The 16625-nt window shown below is 43.7% G+C and overlaps 1 protein-coding gene across 1 annotated transcript in view; it reads left to right on the top strand.

The window, feature by feature from the left end:
• The window catches only part of LRRK2 (leucine rich repeat kinase 2), a 122080-nt gene that overhangs the window by 34384 nt on the left and 71071 nt on the right, over positions 1–16625 (top strand). The window contains exons 10-13 of the mRNA XM_026648909.1: positions 3208–3287; positions 3939–4045; positions 5496–5625; positions 14053–14177. Of these exons, the coding sequence (XP_026504694.1) occupies positions 3208–3287; positions 3939–4045; positions 5496–5625; positions 14053–14177 (442 nt within the window). The remainder of the gene's footprint in view (positions 1–3207; positions 3288–3938; positions 4046–5495; positions 5626–14052; positions 14178–16625) is intronic.

Genomic DNA, 16625 nt, shown 5'->3' with positions numbered 1-16625 from the left:
TGCCTCCAGCTCCTGGGTCACATGTTGGCGTGCATGTACGTGGTTCATCACACCAGGTTCAGGATGAAGCCCCTTCAGCTCTGGTTGGCCTCAGCATTCTCCCAGTCCAGAGACAGGATGGACAAAGTCCTCACGGTACCTGAACCTGTGCTAGCCTCCCTCTGTTGGTGGTCCGCCCTGGGGAACATGCTCCAAGGGGTTCTGGTCAGGGGCCAGCCTGACTGTGGAGCTGATGTCTGATGTGTCGGACTTGGGGAGGGGAGCTCATGTGGGAAATCTCCAGACCCAAGGTCTGTGGTCAGCACAGGAACTAGCCCTGCACATAAATGTCAAGGAGCTCAGGGCAGACTGTCTAGCCTGTGTGGCCTTTCGCCTGGGCCTGGCAGGCAGGGTGGTCAGGGTTCTCACGGACAACACGGCCTCGATGTTCTACATCAACAGGCAAGGTGGGACCCGCTCCTCTGCCCTCTGCCACAAAGCCCTCAGGCTGTGGGACTTCTGTATAGCCCATGATATACCCTGGAAGCCCACCACTTACCAGGCGCCCAGTACTCTTGGGCAGATCGGCTGAGCCGGGACTTTTCCTCTCAGCACAAATGGTTGCTGCACCCGGAGGTAGTGCACAGGATCTTCCGCACGTGGGGCATTCCCCAAGTGGACCTCTTTGCGATCAGGCAGAATCGCCGGTGTCCCTGTTTCTGCTCTGGGGGGACAGGGCATGGGCGTGATCTCCGACACGCCTTCCTTCTGTTTTGGTCCGGTCAGCTTCTGTATGCCTTTTCTCCCATTTCCACTGATCGGCAAGGTCTTGCAAAAGGCTTGGACCACCTCTTTCCTTATGTTAGGCCTCCGGTCCCTCAGTGGGACCTGAACTTGGTACTGGCTAAGTTGATGGGACCGCCATTTGAACCGCTTGCTACATGGTCCTGGTCCCACCTCACCACAAAGAAGGCTACTTTCCATGAGATCACGTCTGCTTGGCAGGTCTCCAAGCTCCGGGCTCTGACCTCTGAACCCCCGTACACGGTGTTCCATAAGGACAATGTCCAGCTCCGACCGCATCCCTCGTTCCTCCCCAAGGTGGTCTCCGCCTATCATATGGGCCAGGACATTTTCCTGCCGGTGCTGTGTCCCAAGCCCCACACGTCCAGTGGGGAGTGCCACATCCACATGCTGGATGTGAGACGGGCTCTGGCCTTTTACCTGAAGAGTACGAAACCGTTCAGGAAATCTTCGCAGCTGTTCATTGCCGCAGCTGAACGCATGAAAGGTCGGCCAATCTCCACCCAGCGGCTCTCCAACTGGATCACTTCATGTATCTGGACTTGTTACGACCTGGTGGGAGTTCCCCCGCTGCCGATTGTGAGGGCGCACTCGACAAGGGCGTTAGCCTCGTCAGCTGCCTTTCTGGCTCACATCCCTATTCAGGACATTTGCAGGGCTGCCACATGGTCATCGGTCCACACGTTCACCTTGCATTATACGTTCGTCTCCCGAACTAGGGAGGACGCTGGGTTTGGCAGGGCAGTGCTCCGTCCCAAGTGTCTGTGAACTCCTACCCACCTCCAACAGATATAGCTTGGAATCACCTATTGTGGAATGCACATGAGCAATCACTTGAAGAAGAAAAGACAGTTAGTTACTTTTTCTGTAACTGGTGTTCTTCGAGATGTGTTGCTCATGTCCATTCCACATCCCGCCCTCCTTTCCCTCTGTCGGAGTTGTCTGGCAAGAAGGAACTGAGGGTGGCAAAGCACTTTATACCGCACCATGGTGGTGCCACTCCAGGGGTTGCTAGGGGCACTCCCCTACGGGTACTGCTAAGGAAAAAACTTCTGGCACCAGTGCACGTGGCGAGCACATACACCTATTGTGGAATGGACATGAGCAACACATCTCGAAGAACACCAGTTACGGAAAAGGTAACTCTCTTTCCCCTTATCAACTTGGTATTGCTTAGCACAGTGAGAAAAAGAGATGGTCCATGGCTTGTTTGAAAAAAAGCAAGCCAGGGAAATTTCTAAATTCTATTCATGAAATAAAACAACAATCAATAAGAACATGAGAGATGTGTCAAGTATAAGAGGGGTAGCCGTGTTAGTCTGGATCTGTAAAAAGCAACAGAGAGTCCTGTGGCACCTTTAAGACTAACAGATGTATTGGAGCATAAGCTTTCGTGGGTGAATGCCCACTTTATTGGATGCATGTAATGGAAATTTCCAGGGGCGGGTATAAATATGCTGGCAAGAATCAGTCTGGAGATAACGAGGTTAGTTCAATCAGGCAGGGTGAGGTCCTCTGCTAGCAGCTGAAGTGTGAACACCAAAGGAGGAGAAACCGCTTCTGTAGTTGGATAGCCATTCACAGTCTTTGTTTAATCCTGATCTGATGGTGTCAAATTTGCAAATGAACTGAAGCTCAGCAGTTTCTCTTTGGAGTCTGGTCCTGAAGTTTTTTTGCTGTAAGATGGCTACCTTTACATCTGCTATTGTGTGTCCAGGGAGGTTGAAGTGTTCTCCTACAGGTTTTTGTATATTGCCATTCCTGATATCAGACTTGTGTCCATTTATCTTTTTACGTAGTGACTGTCCAGTTTGGCCAATGTACATAGCAGAGGGGCATTGCTGGCACATGATGGCATATATAACATTGGTGGACGTGCAGGTGAATGAACCGGTGATGTTGTAGCTGATCTGGTTAGGTCCTGTGATGGTGTTGTGGGTGTAGATATGTTGGCATCGAGGTTTGTTGCATGGATTGGTTCCTGAGGCAGAGTTGTTATGGTGCGGTGTGTGGTTGCTGGTGAGAATATGCTTAAGGTTGGCAGGTTGTCTGTGGGCGAGGACTGGCCTGCCTCCCAAGGTCTGTGAAAGCGAGGGATCATTGTCCAGGATGGGTTGTAGATCACTGATGATGCGTTGGAGAGGTTTATGAGAGATGTGTGTGTATTTTTAGTAAGATGTGTGTATATATAAAAATTAAGTGAGGCTTTCTGTCATCATAACAACCTGGATAACATAAATTGTGACTGAATTAGTATTTTTATTCATAACTGTTTATTTTTTTATCTGTTTTCGATGTGTTGACCTCCACAACAGAGTGGCAAAATAGTGGAACTATTTTTAAAATGTTTTTTAAATAATTTGTAGCTGTTTTAAATTGTATGTGTTTTAAAAGTATTTTATTTTGCTCTTGTTTTAAATTCAGGAGGCTGCTTGTTGGGCTTTGAACAATCTGTTTATGTACCAGTGCAACCTTCATGAGAAAATTGGAGATGAAGATAAACAGTCAGTAGTAATAACTTGAACTATATGTTGGGGAGCACGGAGATTCAAAACTAATTGTTAGGTCACTTGGGTTAATTAATTTATGGTACTTTGTTTCCCTTTTGTTGCTTTCTAATTCATCAAACAGGGCAGGGCCAGCAGGGATACCTGGGGGAGAGGATGCTGCCTGAAGACACTCAGCTTGCTGCTGTTCCCAAAAGATTAGGGCTGGGGGAGGAGCTTGAACCACCTGGTAGCTTGGGAGAAAAAGATGAGGAATAAGCCCCCAAATTAGATGGAAAGCTGAGGTGTAGGAGGCACTACTGGAATCAGGGAGGAGAAGCTGGACTTGAGCGAGACCGAGAGAATCTCTTTGTCATCTCCTTCTCAGAGATGCCATGATAGCCAAATTTGAAATACACTTTATTGTATTCTTTTGTGGACCTTGACTCATTTAGACAAAGCTCCCATTAATGTCAGGGAGACAGGAATGGGCAGTTTGCAACTATTTAAAGGGCTTTCTCTTTAACTGTTGCTATGGCAAAACATTAACAACCTGGTATTATGATCTACAAAGAATAATTTCACTTAATTCTAATATAGATTCCTTAAAATGCACTATAATCATTGTAATATGGCCATTGTGCAGTGATTTATTTATTTTTGTGAAAGGTACCCCATACACAGAGAAGTGATGCTAGCCATGCTGATGCATTCCACTGCAAAAGAAGTGTTTCAGGCAGCTGCTAATGCCTTGGCAACTTTATCAGAACAAAATGGTAAGGAAATTTAGTAATAGATTCCCTCGTCTTCACTGTCAGACTTCATCAACAATTTATTACAGTAATATTACAGGATACTGTTACATAATATCATCAGGGGTTAGGGTTGGGACAGCTCATGCACTGAAATTTAAGCATGCACTTAAGCACTTCCAGGATCATGGCCCTTGTCCTGTTGCTGTTCCTGACCCTGAAAGTCTTGGGTAGAGTGAGACAAGAGATTGGCACCCCCAGGTGAGATTGCATTATGTTGCCACTAGACCTCCAGGCCATCCGAATACAATTATTTACATATTGAACTGTATAGTACAATGTTGTTGTTACATGTAACAGTATCTCTTTCTACATAAACCCAAATCATGCAGATGTATTAGTTGCATGTGAGCAAAAAGTTATATATTTGGATTTTAATAGCTATAGATATATACACACACACAGTATGTATACATTATGATATACAATTTTATTACAACAAGGGGTGGGATTTTCAAAGGGGCCTAAGGGAGGTAGGCATCTAATTCCCATTGAAATTCTATGGGAGCTCAGCGCCTAACTTTCTTAATTTCCTTTGAAGATCCCAGTCCAAGGTCTTTGAGTTTTGCCTTTTTAAAATTCTCTCCCTGCTTTTTTTTCCCTTTTAAAATAACGTACTTAACACAGAAACCATAGATGGGGAGAAGCATCTTGAAATCTACAAGTACAATGTATAGTCAATTTACATAATGGTTTGAAATGTACATGCTAGCTTGTGAAAGGCAGGAGTTAGTGATAGTTATGATGACCAGTGCAGGATTCATGTGGTATAAACATGACTATTCTATTCTGCAGTGTTATTTCAGGTATGATGTACTCATTACTTAATCTGAATCAGATCTCAGTTATGGATTAATTCCATTAAAGTAAATGGAGTTATATTGGTGAAACTGAAAGACTTTGGACCCATGCAGAAAGTAATACTTATTTTTGGAGCCTTATTTTGAAAATTAAAGGGTGTTTTTTTTTTTTTTTAAGTTCTAGGTTTCTTGTATGATCACAGAAGAAAAATTCACAGTAAAAGTTATTTTGAAATAAAATAAACAATTAAAAATAGACTCAATGATAAATCCTGCATCCCATAATGGTGACTTTGCATAACTGGAAATATTGACTGTATTTGTTCCCATTAGGCACTTTTAAGATCCTAAGTTTATGGGCTAAGTTGTGCAAATACACTCTACTCTACTTCAGCCTATACCATTTTCTAGTTTGTATGTATATAAATTTGTAAATAAAGTGTTGGCCTTGCAAAGTCTTATACATATACATAACTTCAAACAAGTGAGACGTCCTATTGACGTCAGTAGGACTACTTGCCTGCTTCAAGTTAGAAGATGCACAGATGTTGGCAGGACCACAGCCTAAATGAATATATTCATGTTTGTTCATATAATGCTTTCTCATGTTGTAGTAAATATTAGAAAGGTTCTGTTGGCAAAAGGAATACACATTAATGCATTGGACATAATGAAGAAACATTCAGACTCCCCTGAAGTGGCTGAAAGTGCCTGCAAAATGCTGAATCGTGTTTTTGAAGGAAGGTAAGATATACCTAGTAATGTGGGATCATGTGATGTTCTAGTGCAGGTTTTAAAACATATTTAAATAATTGACAGCTAGTTATTTACTTAACGTCGGGTGAAAATTTACTGCAGAGTGGAAGTCACATAGAAGATTCTGAATTTCGTAAGCCCCAGGATCAACTATACAGAGGGGTGGGGTAAAGAGACTACTCCTGGGTCCTTTGAACCCCCTGAACTGCACAGTGGATACCATCAGTACGTGGACTATACAGGCAGCCCATAAGCCACAGTCAATTTCATGTAGAGTTGGACAAATATTGGACATTTTCACAAACATTAATTCCAGTTGCTAAAGTAATTCCCTTTGATGGTGTTCGTTCCACCTTTATACTCACTTTCCGCAGATATTCTCACAAATGCATTTATTGTTCAGAAAGTTGTCAGAAACAGAATGTTAGCAGACAACAAATTTAGAACTCCTAGCCATGAGTACCCACACTGAAAACTTGATTCTAAGTGTTACACTTATTCAGTCAAGGAACAGAAATATCCTGTGTGCCTGTCAAAACAGCTCAGATTTTGAATGTTAAAGAATTTCAACAAGCTGCATATGAATAAGCTATAAAGAATTATTCACAGAAATTTTGTGTCAAATAATTTCAAGTAATAAATGAAGAATATCATGAACCTTTCTTGGACAATTCACAAAAACTGAAATTTGTCAAATTTATTACAAATTACTTATCCAGTTCTTTTTCATCCCTCCAACTATCAGAATTCTTTTCACATAGCTGATTTGCTCAGGCTTTGTGCTGGGATGAATTTCACTCTAAAAATAAGCACCTCATTGGTCAACATAGCCTACCTACTGAGTAGGCTTACTTCTGTGGGAACCATTTCCCTCTCGTGCTTTGCTTCACTTAAGGATTTCTGAATGGCCTTAAAGATACTGTAACCTGCTTAGAAATACAATCATGAATTAGGCCACAATCTTGCCAACGCTTTAAGTGTGTGAGTAGTCTCATTGAAGTCAGTTGGCATGATCATAAGTGTTTCCAGGATCTAAGCATTGCATTCAGTCCCGCAAATTCTGATTCAACTGTCCTTATTCACCCAAGCAATTTCATTAGACTTTATATGAACTTATCATTTTACTTTGACATTTTCATTGTGTGTTATCCTTTTTTTAGAAAATGCTAAATTGTCTCATTTGTAAAGTAAAAACCAGCATATATGTATACAACAATGGAATAAACATTTCTGGGAAAAGAGAGAAAATAATCCCAACAAGGCACTGTTGCACTGGCAGGCATCAAGATTACTGTGGTTTAAGAAAGTTCAAAGAATATTACGGCTCTCAGTACTATGAAGCTAAACAAACTTTCAGTTCCTTTTTTCACTTCCTATTTCCTTTTCAGGACAGATGACACAATAATAAATAGCGTGCAAAGAAAATCTATGCCTGAAATGTTTTAACAAGTACAAAATTACAGCTCTGTTTTGGCTGATATGGATATAGAGTTAAGCAAAAGTTGATAACAAGAGTGCTGATAACTTTCTAATTTATATGTGTAAATATATAAAATCAAATCTTAAGTCAGGAATTCTTACAATTAACTAAGTATATTTTTAATAGCCCCCCCTTTTTTTTATTCTTTAATCAGAGATGGAGTTCACTCTACTTGAACCAGACTTTTGAAAAGAACCCTCTGCTTTTTTATAAAGCAAATTATTGTAATTCTGTACGGTGATGAAATCTGTTATTTTCTGTTTCAGCATGATGTAATGAATGAATTTGCATGCCCTGTTCTTCCAAACTGCTATAACTGGGAGCCATTGTTGGTCTAGAAACAGTGGAATTAAAAGTGATAGTTGTTCTTCGAGTAGTGTCCCTATGGTTGCTCCACTGTAGGTGTGTCTGCATCCCTGCACTGCTAATCAGAGAAGTTTTTGGTAGCAGTGTCGACTCAGCCCATGCATGCGCTGCTCCTCGCCTGCCACAAGGCTGGCCAGTGTGCTCTGTTGAACCCTCCTCAGTTCCTTCTCAACTGCCATTGGCTAGAGATGGAGTTATAGCTGTCCATTCGTGGATCGTTAACTCTTTTAGAATTGCTAATTTTTAGCTTCCCCCAAAGCTTTTTCTTTGTTACTTTGTATTTTATTTGGACGTGCCTTAAATAAAAAAAAAGAAAAGAAAAGGGCTTGTCTCCCCCAACCCCAGTGTGTGGGGCGGATCCCATGGACAAGGATATGTCCAGCTTGCCCGTCTTCAAAAAGTGCCTCAGTTGCAAGGAATCTATCCCAGTGACTGATGAACACTTGCAGTGTGTTTGCTGCCTGGGAGAGAAGCACATTCCACAAAAGTGTGGCTTGTGTCAGCAACTGAAGCCCAGATCCAGAAAGACAGAGCTAAGACTCAAACTCCTACTCATGGAGTCGGCCATTCAATCCCTGCAATCCCAGCAGGAGCTCTCACCGCAATCCTTCAAAGGGAGGTGAACCCAGAGAAATGAGCCACTCACATAAGGTCTCTAAGAAAAGGTCAGTGAGTCCCCATAGTGAACCCCAATTGAGCTGAAAACTATGTCTGGCTTGATCAGTATCATCAGTACCAATGGCACTGAAGCCATCTAAATCTGGTACCCAGGGAAAGCGTGGTACCAAGCTGACGGAGCAAGATTAGACTGCCTAAAGACCCAATGGGCACGGACAAAGAAGCGCCGGTACTGTGGGGGCACGAAAACATAGGAGATGCTCTCCGGGGAAGACTCCCTCAGTACAGATGTTGGCACCAGTACCTACCCCAGTGCACAGGCACTGACAGAACTCACTACCGGGTCCACATCGCCACCCCATCAGTGCAAGCCTCTCGGGACAGACAACCATCTCCAGTAGCGACACCATCCACGCTGCCAGATTTCCTGTGTGCAACGGATCTTTCAGTGTCCGATGCACCAGACTTGCTCCGACTCAGTACTGGGGCCTCGATACAGAGTTCACCCAGGGCCCTGGACTTGCCAAAATCTTCCTGACTTGCACTGCCCTTCTCATCATCAGAGTTAGAAAGTGAGCGAGAAGACATGGATTCTCAACGCTCTTCTCACCTGCCATATGGGGCTTAGTTTCACTGTGGACATCCAACTTATTGTCCCCCTAATCCACAGCCTCCCTGGTTTGGTCAACTGTGGTACCAACCACCAGGCTCCAACCCATCACAATAGCCATACTAGGACCCTTGGGAGGCTCAGGGACAACAAGCCTCCCATGCCTGTAGTGTGGCACACCAGCAAACGAGGAGACACTCTTTCCTTCAGTCGCAGCTTCAAGGGCTTCTGAACCCCCTGAACAAACAAGGAGATAGTAGAGGCTGAGGTGGAGGAGGAAGTCATTCCTCAAGCCCACTTATCGTCGTCCTCACCAGATGAGACAGTGATGCCCCCTCCGCCATTGATGGTTGATGATTTCAAATTATTCCAGGACTTGGCACAGGAGGTGGCTGAAGCCCCGCAAATACTGTTATAGGAGGTAACCAAGTCTCACCACAAGCTGATGGACAACATTCCTCCACCTCCTTCAGAGTGGCTCTCCCTATTAAGGAGGTACTCCTGGATCCCACCAAAGTCATGTGGCAGAACCCTGCTTCAGTCCCACCAACATGCAAGCAGGTGGACAAAAAGTATTACGTGCCAGCAAAGGACACAGAGTTTCTCTTTTCCCATCTGCCCCCCTATTTGATTACTGTGGATGCAGTCAACTCTGAGGGCCACCAGCACCAGTTCAAATTCACCCCTTATGACTGGGTCTGGAAATGCCTGGATCTGTTTGGCAGGAAGGCGTATTCCTCAGCCCCCTCCAGTTCTGCATAGCAAATTACCAAGTATTGTTGGCAAAATATGAATACCACAACTAAATGGAACTCCGTTCCTTTATTGAGCAACTTCCTGATTCTCACAAGGAACAATTCAAGGCCATAGTCAATGAGGGCCAACTGGTCAAACATCCCTCCAGTCCACATTAGATGCAGCTGACATGGCGGCACACTCGATTTCCACAGCCATTGTGATGAGACTGGCTTCATGACTTCCTTTATCCAGCTTCCCTAAAGAAGTCCAAACTACAGTGGAGGACCTTATTTGAAGGGACAAAGTTATTTGCCAAGAAAACCGACACATCCTTTCACATGTTGAAGGATTCTAGGGCAACTCTTCGATCCCTCAGGATCTATACTCCTGCTTATGAAGGAAAGTACAGCCCTCAGCGACTGTTCAAGCCCCACTCATCACAGTACACAGAAATTTTACGAACCACAGAGGAAGAAGTCTAGGTTCCCCAGGCGACAGCAGTCAGGTTCTCAACCAACTTGCTCTTAGCACCCCACCTTGAAGTGGCAGTTTTGATGGGTTGGTTGAGGTGCCCGTATAACATTCTCCTCAATATCTCCTCACTAACCCCACCTATCCCTTCGGAGACCATCTAACCTTGTTCTGAAGCATCTAGGACTGGATAACCTCTGACAAATGGATGCTGGAAATATCCAAGATGGATATGCCATCCATTTCTCCTCCCTCCCCCCCCCCGCCCCCCCAAACACCCTTCCCCGTCCCTCTTCAGGGACCCTTCTAACGAGAGTCTGCTACATCAGGAGGTAAGCCATCTCCTTAGTGTAGGAGCGATAGAGCCTGTGCCCATACATCTAAGAGGCAAAGGCTTCTATTCTTATTACTTTCTAATACCAAAGAAAAAGGGAGGTTGGAGACCCATACTGGACCTCAGAGTACTCAGATATATGAAGATTGTCACTCTATCAATGATTATTCCAGCATTAGAGAAAGAAGATTGATTTTCTGCCCTCAACCTCCAAGATGCGTACTTCCACATTTCCATCATACTGAGTCACAGATGTTACCATAGGTTCACGCAAGGTCAAGACAACTACCAGTGCAGAGTACTCCCTTTTGGCCTCTTGTTGGCCCCCAGGTTATTCTCCAAAGTCCTCTTGGTAGTGGCAGCTCACTTGCACTCTCAGGGAATCATGATTTATCCTTACCTTGATGACTGCCTTCTCAGTTCCTTTGCCAAAGCCCAGCGAGTCACCCAAACAACACTGAATCTATACCAGAATCTGGGTCTACAAATAAACATTAACACTGGTACAAGACTAGAATTCATAGGAGCTGACCTCAACTCCATCCAGGCAAAGGTGTTCCTCCCACCACACTGATTCCTCAGCCTATCCACGCTGTTAGAGAAAATGCAGTCCAACTCCCAAATTTTGGCCAGACACTGCCTCCAGCTCCCAGGGCATTTGGCTGCAGGCACATTGGTCATAGCTCATGCCAGACTATGCATGAGATGCCTCCAAGCCTGGTTCAGTTTGATTTACAGGCCAAACAGGGAGCATAAATAAATTTTTATTGATGCCCAACAAGGTCAAGTAATCCTTGGACTGGTGGAAAGACCCAGTAAACGTATGTACGGGAATCCCATTTGTTCAGCCTCCCCCATTATTACTCCTGACCACCAGTGCATCCCTCATATGGTGGGGTGCACATCTCAATGGTTTCATGGTGCAGGACAAATGGTCGCCATCTGAAACATGCCTTCACATCAACCTCCTCAAACTCAGAGAGGTCCAAAATTTGTGTGCTCACTTCCTCTCGCTGATCAAAGACACGCACACAAAAGTCATGACGGACAATGTGGCCTGCATGTATTACATAAACTGTCAGGGAGGTGCCTGATCACACTCCCTGTGTATGGAAGCGCTAAAGCTATGGGACTGGTGCATTTCCCACAATGTTGTATCATCAGTGGCCTACCTCCCAGGAATGCACAACACAACAGTGGACAACGTCAGCTGCAAGTTCTCACGCTACCACGAAGGGGAAATACATTTAGTGGTCCTACGTGACATATTCCCAGCAATGGGGGACACTGACAGTAGACCTGTTCGCTACTTACCAGAACAAGAAATATCCTCAGCACTGCTCCAGAGGAGGGGTTCGATGACACTCCATGAGGGATGCTCTCTTCTTCCCATGGGACAAGGGTCTTCTTTACACCTTTCCCCCATTCCCTCTAATTCTGAAAGTCCTGTTTTGAAAGTGAAAAGAGAGAAAGCAATCATCATATGGATTGCTCCACCTGGACCAGGCAGATATGGTACCCTTACCTGTCACAGCGGACACTATGACCACTGATGACTCTTCCAATCACTCCATATCTGCTATTGCAGAATGAGGGACACACTCTCCATCCCAACCTGCAGATTCTGCGACTCAAAGCCTGGCTCCTTCATGGTGTTAGCACATAGAGACATCTTGCTCTGTACTGGAGGTGCTATTACACAGTAGGAAACGACTGACTAGACCACCATTTGAAACCATGGCCACTTGATCATTAACTCACCTTTCAGTGAAGACAGCGTTCCTGATTGCCATTACCTCAGCAAGGGTAGGGGAGATAGTGGCCCTGATGATGCATCCCCCCCACCCCCTTTCACTGTGTTCTTCCCTGGCAAAATCACTCTTCAACCACATCAAAAGTTCACTCCCAAGGTGACTTCCACTTTTCATATAAATCAGCTTATTCAACTTTCAACCTTTTATCCTAAACCTCATCAGCATAATAGGGAAGCCATCCTCCATATGCTCGATGTGAGGAGAGCCATGGCCTTCTATTTGGACAGAACAAGAGCGTTCAGAAAATCTCAGAGACTCTTCCTCTCCATTGCAGATAAGTCAAAAGGTACCGCAATTTCAGCTCAAAGATTCTCTAAATGGGTCTTGAACTGTATCAAGCTCTGTTACCAGATACATAATGTAGCACCCCCATCTTCAATACACACACATTCTACGAGGTCAGTCTCCTCCTCCATTGCCTTCTCCAAGGATGTCCCTATATCAGAAATCTGCAGCGCAGCTACCTGGGCATCTGCACACACCTTTGCAGAACATTATGCCATCCTGGGAAACTTGGCTGCAGATGCCAGCTTTGGTGCCACGGTGCTATCATCTATAACAGACTCAACTCTGAAGACCCAGCCTCCAGTGGTGGGTGTCACCTACAGTGGAGCACCCATAGGGACACTACTCGAAGAAGAAGTTACTCACCTTGTGCAGTAACTATGGTTCTTTGAGATGTATCTCTGTGGGTGCTCCACGACCCACCCTCCTCCCCTCTACCTCAGAGTCCTTGCCATTGACTCTGCGGTAGAGAAGGAACTGAGGAGGGTTCACCCGCGCACGCTGGCCAGCCTCATGGCAGGCAAGGAGCAGCACATGCGCTGGGTGAACGGACACTGCTACCAAAGATCTCTGATCAGCAGTACAGGGACACAGACACATCTTGAGGAACCATTGTTACTGCATTACTGCAGAAGGTGAGTAACTTCCTCATCTCGCTGATCAAGTATTACCTCTTATTTCCTTATCACATGAATGTTAATGTGCTGCACAACCATATTTACATATGAAAGTAGTCATCTGCAATTGCATTAAGTCCTTTTACTTGGAAAGAAAGTGCATTTTTATTTACCTAATTCAGTGGTCCCCAAACTTCTTCAGTCGTGCCCCCCACCTGGTCTGCGCCACCCCAGGAACTGTTGTCGGGAGCAGGGCCAGAACTGCTGCCAGGAGCTGGAGGGCCAGAAGGCCAGGGGCAGAGTGGGGCTGGGTTGTGTACCCTCCCTGCCCCCAACGAGCCCCGCTGCCCCCCAAAAATAGTTGCTCCATGCCCATCTAGGGGGGCATGGCCCACAGTTTGGGGACCACTGACCTAATTGTGTAATAGAAACATTTTAAAGGAAATATTGCTATGAAAGAGTGAAATTTAGAAAGGACAGCAGCCTTAGCATGTGTTTAGGTGCTATTTTTTACCACTTTAATGAAAAAATATTAAAATAAAGAAGAATGCCTTCAAAAGCTAATTAGAGGCTTTGTTGCTACCCATTTTGGAATGCCAATAAACTGAGCTAGGGTTTTGGTTTTTTTTTTAATCTTAATAAATGCAGTTTTGATAGATCAAAATCTGACATGACAGATTGCAGAAATGAACAGAAACAAGCTTCTGTCACTTCATGAACTGTTTATGGAAATTATGGAGCAAACGGAGGGAGTGAGATCACATGTCCTTTCTTGCATCTAGAGCAGAGTCTTAAAGTGGTACATATGAAATGTACACTTCACAGTAACATGCTCTGTTATTAGTCTGCACTGCATAGAAAACTTCTGAATGTTCCAGGATTGAAATAATTACATTTAGTATTATAATAGAGATTAAAAGCATGGAAATACTGTATAAGAAAACTACACTAGCTGAATTTGCTTGCTAGTTAAAGCTGAGAAGATTAGTGTGCAGACTCACATATTGCTGTTTACCAAACTAAAACTAATGCATTTCTAAATTGTATGTTTATTAATTCTGTAAATGCATATTTACTCTTAGTTTCCCTCATCTGGACATAGTGATAGCAGTTGCATCAGAAGTCCTAAAGGCCATGAGGAAACATGAAAAGGTGCCATCTGTACAGCTGGAGGCTCTTCGAGTCATTTTACCTTTCATGATCCCTGGTAAGTCATCCAAGGAAAATAGTTGACATTATACATCAAATAGGAGAATATAAATAAGAAGGCTGTTTTCTGATCTTTCTTAAAATAGTTAATCATCCATCCTGTAGTGGAACTTCGTATGAGTAATTTTTACTTAAAGCTCTATAATTAAAGGAGAACTTTTATGATTGAAAAGGGTAGAAACATAGTTTAAAGGTGGAAGAAAAAGCTTGGCAAACATTGAACATATTGGGCCAAATTAATCACTGCTGAAACTCTATTGACTTCTCCAATGATGGACTTTCATCAGTGATGAATTTGGTCCATTGCTGCTTCCCTTAGGGACTATGGCTCCATTGCTGTGACTTTATACCTTAATTATTGGATGTTCCATTAGTGATAGACAAAAAATAACAAACTTTATTTCAAATTGGATATACTAGCAGAAGGTATTGCTTCTGTTCTATATGACAATGAACTGTAACTGGATCTCACACACCAAGCAGTGGGGGCAGTGACTTCAAGATTAGAAACATATTAGCTCTTGTCTACAGCAAATAGTTGTGAGTCCAAACTAGATGATTTAGGAAATCCATTCCAAAGAAACACCTTATAGGCAATCTGCAAGGGGGAAAAAATGTGTGTTCCCTTTGTTCTTTATTGTGTAGAAACAGAAGGCTTGGACAAGGTTAGAAAAGATTCTTGTTTTGTTACCTTAGTATTTTTTTAAATCAAGAATATTAAGTCTTGTCTTCTTTGTTTTTGCTGACAGTCTCATTAGAATACTAAAGATCTGGAGTGAGAGCTTTCTCAGTCTTAACTGAAGAGATGGGGAATCTTTTTGAAGATAGCATTTCTTGCAAGTGTTTGTCAGGACTTTTGGTTAAATGAATATTGACAAAAACAAACCTTTTTAAACAGTTTGATTAAAATGGAGGTTTCTCTTACAAGCTCAGATTTTAGTTTCTTGTCCCTTGTAATATAATTGTATTATTTTTCCATTCATTCAATGAGACCTTGAGCAAAAACAGGAGATTTAAGACTTGATAGTCAACTTTAACAAGCAAGTAGGAGAAATTCTCCTTTTTTTGCTAAAATCTTGTGAGCCTTTGTCCGTCATAATGAAGCCAAAAAAGAGACAAGTTTTTTTTCCTTTGACTGTTGCCCTAGTTGGCGTTTGAAGGTTAATACGCGAAGAAAGTTAGTCTTTTATAGAAAAAATAATCAGTACATTCTTGAATCCTAAAGAGTCTTTTACATGATCTCTAGTTACTTTCTGTAGTGCCACTTTGCGGTGAGTGCTGATTACTACAAAAATGTTAAAAGAGCAGAACATGGTCCTGTTAGTTTGTGTGCACAATTTCCATTGATGTTATCTGTGGATATAATTTGGTTTCTAATCTGCTGCCAACAGAAAGATATAGTAGTCAAAAAATCCTTTTAAGTGTTTTCCTTCCAAGAAAATCCTAAAGGCATTTAAAGTAAGTAGTATGGACACTAAGAAACAGAGCTCCATTAAGTAATTAATTTCTTGCTAGATTTTGAACTGAAAGTGAAAAACAAAAGCTGAATTTTTCATTTCTCTTGAATCTGCTATTGACTGGAGCCCTACATGTTTCTCTGTATGATTAGACTTCATCCCCACTCATAGAAAAATACGTGATCTCTCTGTATCCCATCTGATTTTACTAGGTTTGAGGTTAATTGGGATTCAGCTTATGAATGATTAACATATTGTACAAGTTCACATACAAAATCCCCCCATTTTGCTGCAACCAAAATTCTTTGGAGTGAGTATTTGTTTCGTAATAATCAACAACATGGGGAAATAGAGTTTTAACTCACTCCATGGGCTCTTGGTAACTCTGGTCTGTGACATTACAGAAGTGTGAAAACAGTGGGAAACTAGAATTAGGCTGTCATGGGGTGCACTCACTACTGGTGGCACCTCTTCCTGGAGATTAGCTCTGGCTAGGTGTTGCACCCTCCGCCGGCAGTGTCTCTCCCATCATCCCCTTGACCTGCAAACCCCTCTCACTCCAAGAACTGCAGCCTCCTCTTCATGATTCAACCCTCTGGCCGGGTCACCATACATGTCCCCCCTCTTCCAGGGTATCAAAGTCCCTGTTGACAAATGGGCTTAGGTAGTCTTCCTACTCACTGCCCCACCAATGCCACTTCAGCAGCTGGTAGGGGGGGACACAGGCCCACCCTCTACTCTGGGTCTTGGCTCAGAAGCCCTCTCATCAGCACCCAAAGTCTGACTTACCCCATACCTCTCTGCTCCTCTCCCTGAGCCTTGCCTACCTCTCTACTCTTCCCCTTCTCTGGGCTTTCCAAGCTATGCTCCGCCCTCCCAGGGAGTAACTGTAGGCTTCTTGCCTCTAGTCCCAGATACACTTCCCTTCTCCCAGGGGGTGACTGCAGACTACTTCCTTACAGCTCTCTTCTGCTCCTCAGCTTCTGGGT

Source organism: Terrapene carolina, unplaced genomic scaffold (genome assembly GCF_002925995.2).
Source record: "Terrapene carolina triunguis isolate 2854851 unplaced genomic scaffold, T_m_triunguis-2.0 Scaffold68, whole genome shotgun sequence".
Taxonomy (NCBI): domain Eukaryota; kingdom Metazoa; phylum Chordata; order Testudines; family Emydidae; genus Terrapene; species Terrapene triunguis.
This window is presented reverse-complemented; position numbering and strand designations above follow the sequence as displayed.